The sequence below is a fragment of the Marmota marmota genome, unplaced genomic scaffold (assembly GCF_001458135.2).
Source record: "Marmota marmota marmota unplaced genomic scaffold, marMar, whole genome shotgun sequence".
In the NCBI taxonomy this organism is placed as follows: Eukaryota; Metazoa; Chordata; class Mammalia; order Rodentia; family Sciuridae; genus Marmota; species Marmota marmota.
In genome coordinates this window covers 39,098,049-39,111,602 of record NW_025999900.1, presented here as the reverse complement: position 1 = coordinate 39,111,602, position 13,554 = coordinate 39,098,049, and the positions used below count along the sequence as shown (strand labels likewise).

Below are 13,554 nucleotides of genomic sequence, written 5' to 3'. Positions count from 1 at the left end.
TTTCACCTTAGCACCAAACATTCATTCATTTGTAAAATGAACTAATGCCTCCTAAAGCATCCCAGAGTGCCAGGGTTACTGGACTCAGTGCTGGGAGAGTGCCTGCACCTTTGAGAACGAGGGGTTGCAAAGGCTTCACAACCCTGGAGTATAGGCACAAGCCTGTCAAGTGCATAAGACAGGAAGGGGAAATAACCTATTCCAGTGCGCTTAATAAGGGGGCAGAAGGAATCTCAGCTCCATGCGGGAGTGGAACATAAAACAGCCCTTTTAACTCAGACCAACAGGTGGGTTTCTTTCTTTTTTTTTTTTTTTTAAGTTGTTCATGACAATACAATGATCTTGACATATCATACATTCGATTCAAATTGGGTGGGGGGGATAGGAAGGGCAGCAGAATAAATAGACACTTGTATTGCTGTATGTATATATGTGGCCATATAATCAATGTGATCCTGCAACCCGTACACGTGAAAAAATGAGAATTTATACCCCAACAGGTGGGTTTCTATCCTGCACCTTGCTCATAGATCTCTCATCCCATAGTGCCACCTCCCTGTAGAGAGGTCATACTACTCCACCAGCATCAGCCCTCAGCCTTCCCATGCTAGGGAGGCCATCTAGGGAAAGAGCTCCACAGAGTGGCAGGGGAACCCACATCACCTACATCAATGCACCTAGGCTTCAGTCATAAAGGTAATCATGATCTCTCAACAATTAGGAAAAACCAATAGTGTAGAAGAGAAACAATAAAAAAAAGCAGAATATATAATTAAGAACATATATGTTGTTTAAGGGGAAAAAATTTAGAAAAAAGTTTTTAAATTAATACCAAAAGAGAAACAGAGGGTTTTTACAATAAAGAAAAATGATTGTGAAAAACTATAGGAAAACAAAAATACTGAATTCTTGAGGGATAAAAATATGACTACAAAAATAAAATCTAGTGAAAATACTGAATAATGGAATGTACAAAGCTACATACCAACTCCTCATCCAGAAGATAAAATTGAGTATGGAACAAAAACAGAAAGACATTGAAGCTATAAAAGGAAAAAGTGAAGGAGAAATCAAGGAATTCTACCACATATCTAAATGAAGTTACAGAGTAAAAAAACTGTAAGGATTTTAAGAAATCATTTCAAATCAGAAAAAAAAAAAATGTTCAAAGCTTCTCATTCACCTCCCTCACTTTTCTTTTTCTTTCTCTTTCTTTGTAGTATTGGAAAGTGAAACTAGGAAACCAGGATCAGGCACTTTTATCAATAGAAAACTGGATAATAATTTTGCATTTGTATGTAAGATGTAAGTACAGAAGGAGTCAAGTGAATTTACTGGAATTAGCAGGGAGCTTCCTTTTTGTATCTCTGGACTATTTTTTATAACAAGCCCACTTACACTTTTGTCTGATGTGTTTACTGTTCCTCTCCACTATAATGCAAGCCCCACAGGGTCAGTTCTGTTTACCAGTGCCCCAAACCACGCAGGCATGCTGCAGCATTCATTCATTTTTGGCAGTCATGAAGGTACAACACCCTCATCTCCCTTCCTTCCTTCCAGGAAGAACTTGCAACCAGTTCAACCACAAGAAAAAAGTTAGCTGCAATTCATATGTAGACTCTAGAGGACTTGCCAAGGGATAAGAGGCTGAGAATAGTAAAGAGGAAGAGATCGTTGAAGCTTCAATGTTTCACATCCAAGTGTCTAATGATAATGGAGGCATTTACAGAAGGAGAGTAATTAAGGGAGAAAAATGGTGACTCTCAATTTATGCACATTCCTTAGAAATTCCAACTGGACAGCCATCAGGTGGATGAGGAGAAAGCCTGGGAACAGAGGTATTTCATATGAATATAAATGTCTACTACATATCTTTTTTTCATAAAAAAATTTTGAAGTTACTAATCATAAAGAACATATAAACCATGATAATCAGATAACAGGAAAATAAAAGATGAATGTTGAAGCAAACATGTTATGATGAAGGCTATACAGCTGAGCACTGAACTTGGTTCTAGGAGTTGAGATAAAACAGTAGATGTGGTTTAAAAAAAATACCTATCATCAGAAAGTCAGGTGTTTGGTAGCTGCTAGAAAATAATTTTTGGCACCAAATTCTAAAAGAAATTTCTAACATGGAACTTTCTACATGAGCAATGTTTTCATCATAAGTTTTATTGCAAAACAAACTATTTTCATATGACTTCATCTTAAAAAGATGACCTTGAATAAAGTCAAGTGTCCATGCTGGTGTGGCCTTCTAGAGGTCTATATTGACTTTAAAGTACAACACATGGAAGAGCAGCTCAAAGCACAGTCCGTGTTACCACTCCCAGGAACCTCCAAGCGACCAAGGCTGAGGTTCTGAGAATGCCTTACCCTCCAGGGTGTGCTAAAGGTGCAGAGACTAGGTGATCACAGCTAAGGAAAGGCAGTATGTTTGTTTTCAAAGGAACGGAGATATAAAACCTGGATGCCTAATAGCCTGCTTGCCACTGGAAGCCATGAGTGCATAGAAAAATGGCAGCAGAACCCATTCCTAAGGTTAGCTTCTCAAAAACACGTTTAGTGTCCAAATCTCCCTGCAAAGAAATATATAATATAGAATTAATAACCTATAAATGAAGTAGACATAGTTTATGTAATTTTAATAAAAAAATGAGAGACAAGTGCATTAAAACAATAGATTATAAACATGTATGAGATCTTTCACTATTAACTGTGGCAGGATGAACTGCTAAGTTCAAGAGCACAGAGCACAACATGGCTCAGACTTGTTGACTGGAGCTCACCACTTAACTGGACATAAAACTACTCCTGCCAGAAAACTACTCTTGTGGTAAATATCCTCAAAAAATTCTGAACTCTAAGGCAATCTATAGTACTTTCCTCAAGCCAAAGTTTGCTATATTCTAGAAGGATTTTTTTTTTTTTTTTTAGGAAAATAAAGGGGAGCGGGGAGCATAAACAGGCACAGATTTTTAAAAAAATGTATTTAGTTATACATTGTCCCCCGATGTTTTCATCCTCCTTTTTTTTTTCATAAGGCACTGCCTCCTCTATTTATAAGGTTTAACCTCTCTAAGCTTCTGCTTCCTCCTATCTAAAATGGAAATAAGACTTCTTAGCTATTAAATGTCAAGCTAGTGACTTAGCCACTCAAAAATTTAGTTTCTGAATCTGTGAAATGGGAATCATGGCTCTTGCCTTAACAGCAGGCAGACTACTGGGTGAGTGGTGTACCAGATCTGCCTACTTTAGGAAGGTGTTCTAACTTGAAAAGACTTGCTGGCTACACCTGGGCTCAGGTCAGCCTTAGCAACATCTGAGAGGTTTCTTCATTTTTTTCTCTACTTGAAGCAATGAAAAAATTAACTCCACATCAAGAATGAAATTGAAGCCACTGACTAATTGTTAGCATAAGCACAAAGAAACCTGACAGAGCACACCTGTACCATCAAATGACAAAATTAATTATCCAGGGTACTGTATCTGCAGATGTTCCTCCCTCTTCCATAAAGTATTTATATGCACAAAAACGCTTGAGAAAAAAAAAAACCTTTATCTTTTTTTTGTCCTTTTTTTAATCTCTTAGGAACATAATGTATATTTCATAACAACTACTGTACAGTGCTGTGGTTTTAGTTGTCAATTGCTCTATTACAGGGTTCAGCCAGGAACTGTGAAGCTAATGTGGCTCTCAGGGTCTCAATTTAGACGATTTTTCTTTTTGCTTCTACTTTCTGATGTTCTGATGTTACTATAAAATAATTCACTAGAACTTACAAAACAGCTGCTTAATGCTGCTCATTTAACAGACTGGAATTTGAAGGATGGTTCTTGATAGCAAAATTACCAAAACTGTCACTTTGGTATACAGGAAATTACATGAAATATTCTTATAAAGTATGTTAAAGTTGGCTGATTACAATAGGGTGAGAGGTAAATAAAGAAAACTGAACTTTATAGTAGCAACTGAAATCCAGCTTGTCTCTTCAAACTGGTAATCCAAGGGCCCAGCAAACTGCCCCACATAGAGTTATAGGGGGAAATGAACAGTAAGAACAACAGAATTTGGTGTCTTAGAGTTACCAGAATAATTAAGTGGGCAAGCATCAGTTTCTCTTTTTTTAGGAGTGGAAAATATTCATAGATGAGCTTCAACTGTAACAGCAGTTTCTTCCATCCACTGGGCAGCAGGCAGAGGCCCTTCCCTACCACATCTTCAATAACTTGACTTTGTGAGCCATGCCCCACATGGTATAGAGATGGGCCTGTCAACACCACTGACCATGGTTCAACAAACACCACTGCCAACACAGCCCAGGAGATCCTGCCTGCCAGGGGACGACAACCTCTGAATGGGATTCAAAACATGCCTCAGACTCTGTGGGGACAACAGAGAATAAGGAAGAGTCCCCTCCTCAACAAGTCATGCTATCTACAGGCAACACTGAATTACTCCCAACTTAGTATTTTCTACTTACAAATGTCCTTGATACTTTAATTATAGTGATGAATAAAAACTAAAGAGAAAAATATGTATATCTTCAAAGGAAGATGACCAGGTAATTTGAATCCTATCCTATTGCTTAGTCCTTGCCTCCCTAAGGAGGGCATGGTCACATCACTTGAACTTTGCTCACAAGAACAGGTTCATTTTGGAGTCCTAGGAGAATCAAGTGAGGAGATCTACAAAAAGCACAAAGTAATAACATTATAAACATTGGCTCTATTACTACTGTTGTTTCATCCTGTGTGAGTCTTGGTATGACCACACACACTAGCAAAAATGGCCATCAGTGCCATATTGCTAACTTTTGTAAGTCCAAACCACGAGTTTCTTCTACTGGTCCAGTACTTTTCCAGCAATAGATCTGGAGTCAAATGTTGGAGTCAAATTACTCTACAGTTTAAATCTGTAAAATAATAATCTTATATTAAAGGAACTGCAGCTTCATCAGGTGAATATGATCATCACGTTTTACACACAATGTTGCTATAATGTTATTAGAAATAAATTTTTCCCTTGAGATTTAGCTACAATGAAGTCAGGAATGCATTGAACAGCAGAATGGAAACTGGAGATGAAGAGAGTGAGGTGACAGCTGGGTCAGGAATGCTACACTGTGGCACTGGAGGGTAAAGCCCATCTGACACTGCTGTACTCCTTCAAAAAGAAGAGTTGATTTAAGGTCCTGATCAGGGGAAATGGTCCTGATCAGGAAATGATCAGGGCATTAATTTCAGTGAATCAAAGTTGTATAATAAAAATTGTGGGAGCATTTTATTTCTTTATATTTTATATTGTAAGAAAAAGTGCAGACAACATATAAACTTGTAACATAATTATACTATAAGGAATTAATTTCTGCTTTGTAGGGCATTATTCAGTCATCATTTGTGGTATATGACAATATTATGACAAATGATCAAGTGGTAGTTTCTAAGTCATGTGGCCCAAGTACAGCTATTAGAGCAGCTGCTCTCTGTGACTGGCTTCCTCTGGACCATCCTCCTGGATTAACCACTGCTCACTGCTCCTCCAACACCATGCTGATGAATGTCCACTGGCATATGTGGGCCATCTCTAGTGCCACACACATTTTATGCTCCCAACAGCTGGACTTCATGCTGACACAGTCAGATATATCTTCCTAAACCTGACGATGGCAGTTGACTTATTATTTTAATTATGAAATTTAATTATTATGAAAGTTGATGAAATATGAGTATAAAAGATAAATACTGCTTTTATGAAAGCTAAGTTGAAGACTTTGGGAAGGCTTACTACAGTCAAGTCACTAAAAAAAAAGCCATTGGATTGGATGTGGGCAAGATAGCTACAAAAAAATAAAATAAGAAAAAAATTATGAAAAAGACTCTGTCCTGAGATTGATCTACTGGTATCTCTGTTTTTGCTCTTGTGGTTTATACTAGGTAAGAGATAAGCAACTGCTGAATTAATGGCTTATAAAATTATGAGTTGTTATGAGTAAGCAGGATTGCTCTGAACTCTAGTGTTCAAATTTTTATTCTATACTTTTGAAAGATAAAGTGTCTTAAGTAAGATTCCCTCCTTCCCTTCATTCTAACATAGTAGAGATCAAAGAATAGTGATTAAGAATACAACTATGCTCAAAGAGAACAAACGTGGAATCCTGGCTCCAATATTTATTAGTTCCATGACAGCATTATCACTTAGGCCCCAGTTTTCTCATCTGGAAAATGGGATTAACAATAGTATCTACCTCATGGACATCAAGAGATTGAAATGAAAAAGTGTGTATCATATCAAATGCTTAGCATAGTGTCTGGGACATAAATTATCAAAAATGTTTATTATTATTATTATTATATTAGCTAGTAGGAAAAAAAGTGCCCACTACTATATAAATAAAACTAATACATTCTCTCTCATGTTCATCACAATGTCAATATCAGTTACACTGAAGGCAAGATGGCTCCTCAAAGCCATCAGAACAGCTCAGAGATACTTGTAAAAAGTGTCTCAGGCATAGTAAAGCAGGAGTCATCAGCTAGAGGCAATTTTACCTGGATGTCACAGCTGCAGGGATGGAAGAAATCTGTTGGCATGCTGCTAAAATCCTATAAGGCACAGGGTATCCCTCACCCCAAAAGAGAACCTCTGGTCCCAAATGGCAAGAGGGCAAGTTTGATTAATCCTGCCCTCTAAGAGTGAAAGAAACACATAGTTTCTAAATCTTAACTCCAAAAAATTATTCTGAGAAAATAAATATAGTTTGAAAGTAAAACTGAGATTTTCATTATAACTGATTCCAGGATCCACAACATAGATAGTAATGAGACAAGGTTTTTTCCTGTCAATAAACCTTCCTGAATAGGGTCCATCATGTAAACAATCTTCAGATAAATTTTACTCCAAAATCATAAAGTTATTTTAAGACTCAGATGGAAAAAAAAAAAAAATCTGGGAAAAAAAAAAAAGATTTTCATTCAGAAAAATAAACCTAAATAACACTCAAAACCCCAAAACCCCAGAACAGGAGGTGGGAAGTAACAAGTGTGCAGATAGCAGCCTCTTACCACAGGTCTCCTCACCTGACTGCAGAGACTGCATAGCCAGCTAGTGGACACAGGTGTGTATCATTCCTTGGGGATCACCTGTTCCTGGTCTGGGGACCTGGATGACAGAAACTTATCCCTCAATTTTAATGAAATTCAACAAATTCTATTAGAAAGCTCTTAAGGAATTACACTGTTCTTCAACAAATCAGAGTTCCATTCTTAGAAGTAGGAGGTAAGACTGTGTAAAGTATAATCTCAAATATGTATGTGTGTGTATATATATACGTGTGTGTGTGTGTGTATCTTTTTACATCCTTCCCCCAAGAAAAGGACAAGAAAGGAATTTAACTTGATTCATGTCTCTGAACTTATAGGCTCTGTGGCTTTTGTCAAATAATCTAATTCTTCATCACTAAAGTTCCTCTAGATAAGAATATATTAAAATTCCCATTTACAAATACAAACATTGAGGCAGCAAAGAAACAATTCTATACTAACTGCAAAAGTGCTAAAAAATGAAAGGGAGCAGTAAGATTGTTTTTGCAATCCCTAAAGAAAAAAAGCGGTATTTAAAATGTTTTCAACTTTACACATTTATCCCCAAAGGTGACATAACAAAGTCTTCTACACAACAAAGACTGTAATTTTATTCATTAAGTCAAATGTTTTAATTTAAAAATTAATATTTAATATATAAGATCTTTATATACCAAAAGGAAAAAATAACTCAAAAAATGCAAAAAAAAAATTGCAATGAGCTATTTAAATATTTTACCATTGAGAAAGATACGAATTCATGCAAATCTTATGTCACACTGCTAAAATATTTAATATGTAATACTTTTATTTCCAGAGAGGACAACAAAAGAAAATTTAAAAATAAACAAAAAAGGATCTCTACTCACCCTTCTGGTAGAAAAATTTCCTATAATAGTATGCGCCAAGATCCACATGTTCCACGATGTATCTTTTCACTCTGTCTAGATGCAACACCAAATTTTCCTTGGGCACTTCAAGTACTGCCACTCCCGCATTTGTGCAATGGGAGGTAAGGGTAGACTCAAAGGAGGCACTTTCACACCCACTAAAGGAGCCAGAATTTGATTTGGACAGGCTGATTTTCCTTTCACCTTCTCCACCTATCTCATTCCGAAAATACGGACAGCTCATTACAAGTTCATTGCTTTTATCATCTCCCTGGTCCATGCTGAGGCTTCCTTTGGAGTTCAGGTCCTCTGTGCTGCCCATTGGGGAGCTGAAACTGGCTGAATGGGACAAAGGTCCAGAGACCAAGGATGCCACGGCAGCTGCCGAAGCTCCCGTGGTAGTATTCCTCCTTTTAATAACATTGTGCCTGTTCATAATTGCCTCATTCAAATCAAATAATATACTCTGGACATCATAGTGGGCAAAACACTTTGGACATGTCCAGGGCCTGACAGAATCCTCTGATCGGTTGTCTTCTAGGTCTGACGATTTCCCAAGTTCTTCACCTTTGGCATTGCGTAATTTGCGAAAAATGGATGAGTCTCCGGTTTCAGACTTGGAACGTCGCTTGAGTGGTTTTTCCCTATCCTTAAAAAGCCTGAGGTTCTCTCTCTGTGAGATGGGCCCATCGATAACATCCAAAGAGAAACCGGAACCCTTGCTGCCACCGGCAACAATAAAGTCACTGAGCTTGGTTGGAGTTGGACCTCGATCAGATTTGTCATCTTTGTAGCCCTTTAGCAGATCAAAAAAGCTTTCTCCAGATGTTCCCTGCTTATCAATTGAAGATGTGCTACCATATTCCCTGTGCAGAGATGGCCCAGTCTTGTACGTGGGTGAGATACATTCATCAAAGCTATCCACATCGAGTTCACTTATGGTGATATCACTGTTGCTCCGCTGCCGTATTCTGCGGAGAGCTTTCCTAGGGGAGCTGGGATAGGCTTCAGGCATAAGAAATCTGGAGTCCATGTTCTCCGATGGTCTGGTCTTGTTTTTCAGGGTGTTCTGTATGCTCTTCAGCATGGCTGAGTCATTGGAACTGAGGCTAACAGAACTTCCCTGACTCACAGGACTACTTTTGGAGGACATGCTCTCAAGGCAACTTGAGGTTTCTATTTCCTGGCTCGAACGGCTAGATTCTTTTATGTTTTCCTTTCTTGGAGGCCAATCGGCAATCCTTGCCCTAACCCCCATTTTGGGAACTCCGGGGGTCGAGGTTATATGGTGAGAACCTTCACTTCGAGGAGGCCCTACCGGGGCCATGACTGATGATCCTAAGCTGCCATTTTGGGACCGGAAACGGCGCATGTAGAAGTCATCAGTATGGACTTTGGGGGTGCCATCTGTGCCAACAACGGAGGTCCTGTCAGTGGCCACAGGCCTTTCTGTCTGTGACCGTTTCAAGCTGGTCATGATGTAAAAGCAAGGAGACTTAAATCCCTACAGAAAGGACCATCATATCTGTGTTTTAAATGTGCACTTCTCTTTTGGAGAACAGCTTCCAGAAAATACAAGGGTTGCATGAGACCTTAAGCTTTTTCATTTAAAAGGCCAATTGATCCTTTATTTTCAAATCACTGAAAATCCTGATCTTCAAAACATTGTAATCCACAACAGTTTCTTTCCTTCACTTTAATAGATGGCTTTCTTTCAGAAAAAACTGAATGGAACTTCTATTACTGGGATTCTGTGATTGCCATGATTCCATACTTTCTCTGAAAAAGAGAAAGACAATTTGAATAAGCATTTCATAAACACATTTTAAAATAAAAATGCAATTTCCAAAATTGTGGTTCAGAGTTCCATGATCCATATTTTTAGTAAATCAGATTTGCAGGAAAGAAGAGAGTATAAGGTCATTTAATATAATCCATTATTTAAATTGAAATATATTTAATATATTTAAATAGCTTAATATACTATTTCATAAAACTGGAGATGGAGATGACAACATGTTCTGGGGCATCACAGTACCCCAAGTACAGACTTTTGCCCCCAATGACCTGTAATAATGTACAGCATCATGAGCCACTGTACTGACCAGAAGTTTGAGACCTAACCAACCAAATCAGATAATTAGAGCAATGCAAAGTCAGTTTTTAACAAAACTAAAACTGAAAAATCATTTTATTGAGTATGCTATAATGCACACTTTTAAACTCCTTCCATATTTCAAAATCAATACTTGTTTTATTACAAAGGCTTAACATAGTTGGCAAGAGCAAATACAGCAGAGAGAAAATAAACGAGTTTTCCAGGAGCCATTATATCCATTAGCATTCTTCTGTATTTTCCCCTACTTTATTACTTACCCAGATGAGCGAGGAATATTGCAGAATGAAACCAGCATTCACTGTGACCTCTTCCCAAGCTCTCCTTAGTTTCATCTACTCTTAAAGCTGGAAGTATCACACTAATTAACAAAATGCCTGCATTTCCTTCAATAGTACAATCTAATCCACCCCATCAGCACTAATTTATGACGACGGCAGAAACAAAATGCTGCTCTGGGCAGCCTTCTCCAAATCCCCCAACAGATTTCAGAGAACTGTCAGCATCCTTCCAGGTGACGGGCAGGAAAACGAACTTCCTCATGAACACGTCAGGCAGGAGGCACAGATTCTGACTACAAAATCCTGCATGGTTGCGTACATCCTGAAAAGAAAGGCAGAGAATCCTTTTCCAAGAATCCACAAATTACACAAGAGGTGGCCTTTAAATTCTTGCCAGATACATGTTTGGAAAGATGCTGCTGAACCAGCACTGAGCTGACAGGGCGGCATTGTCTACAAATCACACTCTGACACAGAGGAGGACCCCCGCTCACTGCATGCTGCACTCAACAGTAACAAGCACTTACTTCCACGATAATTAAGCATCTCGCTAGTCGGCTTCCTGCCTCCAAGGCGGCCGCTTTCATTTCTCCTGCAGCACACAGCATCATTTTAGAAGACTCGTTGCTATTTAAAGCTGGAACATTTAGGAGTGTTTCAAAAAATGCATGCTGCCTGCAGAATGCAGAGCTTGCGCAGGCTGGGTCTGGGCAGCCGGTCAGATAAATGCCCATTGTTTTCACTCACACTCCTCTTCCCCACCTTTTATGAAAAGGATAATGGTTTTGTACTGCTACGTAATTAAACCTGGCGTTGGGCTTTCTACCTGTCTACAGATGAGATCTGTTATGATTTCCTTTACATTCCAGAACTTTACATACTCCTCTTTCAACTGCAAGCCTTTAAGTGGAATAATGTGCTAACTGTTGCTTCCCTCAGCATATGTGGTCACAGCTAAGGCTCAAGAAGTGTTCCTCACAAAATGAAAAGAAAAACAACCAATGAGGCCAAAAGGCACACACCTGTCCATCTCAAAACAGCCTGATTATTTCAATAAAGTAGCTTCCAAAAAAAAAAAAAAAAAGAATCTGCTAGCATGAGGAATAAGTCTAAGTAGATTCCTATAAAAGTCAGATTCTTTCAGCATTTCTTACAATCTTACAGAAATCCTCTTCCATTCCCAGTATATTCCTCAAGAAGTCAACACACCAAGCCCATCATGATCAAAACTCATTCCTGCCACATTTCATTTGTTCTAAAAAATGGCTTATGGCAGGACTGTTTTAGGAATTTAACAATTTAGTTAAATTCATTGTAGGAAGAAACAAAAAGCCGCACTAAAACACAATACATAAAATTCACTTGAAAATGTTCCATCTTCATTATCAATATTTTCTTTGCCAAACTGTCTGATTCACTTTTGATATCTTAATGAATTCTTAAAATCTAATTTATTTATTTTTGGGGTACCAGGGATTAAACCCAGGGGCACTCATCATTGAGCCACATTCCCAGCCCTTTTGTCCTCCCCTAACTTGTTTTGGTTTTCAAGACAGGATCTCACTAAGTTGCTCAGGGCCTCATAAATTGCTAAGGCTGGCTTTGAATTTGCAATCCTCCTGCTTCAGCAAGAGACATACACCACTGTGCCTGGCCTAAAATCTTAATTTTAAATATAAAATTTTCTTAACAATTTAGAAGAAATATCAAGAGTCACATTACATCTTAAAAATGTCTTATGACATCTTAATGTCTCCCTACCCTCATTTTAAAATATAGATGAGCACACACGGAAAGGCACAGTTTAATTAAGCTTGTAAAAACTGAAGAGGTTTGAAACAGGCAACTAAGTTAAATAACAGATTTTTTTCAGTCATGAGAACCTTCTTTCCTGTATTTAGTGCCCCTCCCTCTTCCTTCCTCTTCCTATCCTTATTTATAGTGTCCAACCCCTTTGAGGTGCAACATAAACTTTGGGCACTGACTAGAATATATAGAAAAATATATGCTTTTCATTATTACCAAATGAAAATTAAAATGTCTGCCCAGTGTGTCATATTATGATATAGATGTACAACATCTTAAAACCTATACCTTAGAGTTGACGGGAATAGCAAGCATATGTTGACAATTATTAGCAAGTCTCCTAAATATCAGCAAACCTGCCTCAGCATCATTAAATATGGTTTTTAAAAAAAGGCAAGAAAACCAAACAGAAGAGCAATATTAACTTACAGCATGTCACCTCCATCTGTTAAAAGAGCAAGCTATATAAAAATTTTCCTATTACGTTTAATTTCACAGCTCTAGATATTACTTAAGTCCATGATGAATCCATTTAACTAAAACACTAATCTCATCTAGAGGAACCACAGTTCAAGTCAATAAGTTTGATTCTACCAGTTGAACATCTTTTCATCACTCAGAGTCTATCCCAACCTAACTCTCCACCCTTTTCTGATAGTGCCATTCTTCTAGAAGTGCTTCCTCCTCTCTTCTAAATCATTCCCCAAATCTGATATTCTCTTTTGAGCATGGGCCACACATCTGGTGCTAGGACTATTTGAGGAAGCAGTCCTTCCCTTCAAGGGAAGCTCAGATGACTAGAAGCTGTTCAACAATAAGAACTAGTGCTGGTGGGGTTCAGTGCACCACAGCAGGTCAGCCACTCAGAATATCAAGGTTCCAACAGACTGAATGTGCACTTTCAGGGACCTCTTTACTGCTTATGGCAGCCACTGTCAGTGGATGCAATGGTATATCCCAATAATCTTGACTCAGGAGGCCTGAGACAGGAGGATCACAAGTTCAAGACCAATCTTGGCAACTTAGTAAGGCTCTGTCTCCAAATGAACAATTAAAAAAAGAAAAAAAAAAGGGCTGGGGTTGTAGCTCAGTATATAGCACTAGGTTCAATCCCCAGTACCACCAGAGAACAACAATAACAACAAAACAGCCCTGTCAGGCATTTGCTCTTGACCCCTCCCTGAAACTGCCTTCACTTGGCCTCTGTGATAAGACCTCTTGTGCTCTTGCCTCTCTCCTTTCCCCCCACTATTCATTATCATTGGTGGATTCCATATAAATGCAAGGATACCAGGTTATATTGTTGGTTTACTTCTTTTACCATTTTTCATATTTTTGGAAGGGGATTCAAAGGCATTATTATTAAGATGCATAT

The 13,554-nt window shown here is 38.2% G+C and overlaps 1 protein-coding gene across 15 annotated transcripts in view; it reads right to left on the bottom strand.

The window, feature by feature from the left end:
• Positions 1-13,554, bottom strand: part of Sipa1l1 (signal induced proliferation associated 1 like 1) — a 358,428-nt gene that overhangs the window by 124,755 nt on the left and 220,119 nt on the right. For 12 of the 15 annotated variants that reach the window (XM_048798907.1, XM_048798909.1, XM_048798908.1 and 9 more), the window contains one exon: positions 7,956-9,755. In XM_048798907.1, the coding sequence (XP_048654864.1) occupies positions 7,956-9,453 (1,498 nt within the window). In that variant the 5' untranslated portion in view covers positions 9,454-9,755. Of the gene's footprint in view, positions 1-7,955; positions 9,756-10,352; positions 10,765-10,900; positions 11,028-13,554 lie in introns of those variants that run through there. The other 3 variants (XM_048798906.1, XM_048798902.1, XM_048798901.1) reach the window with 3 other exon arrangements.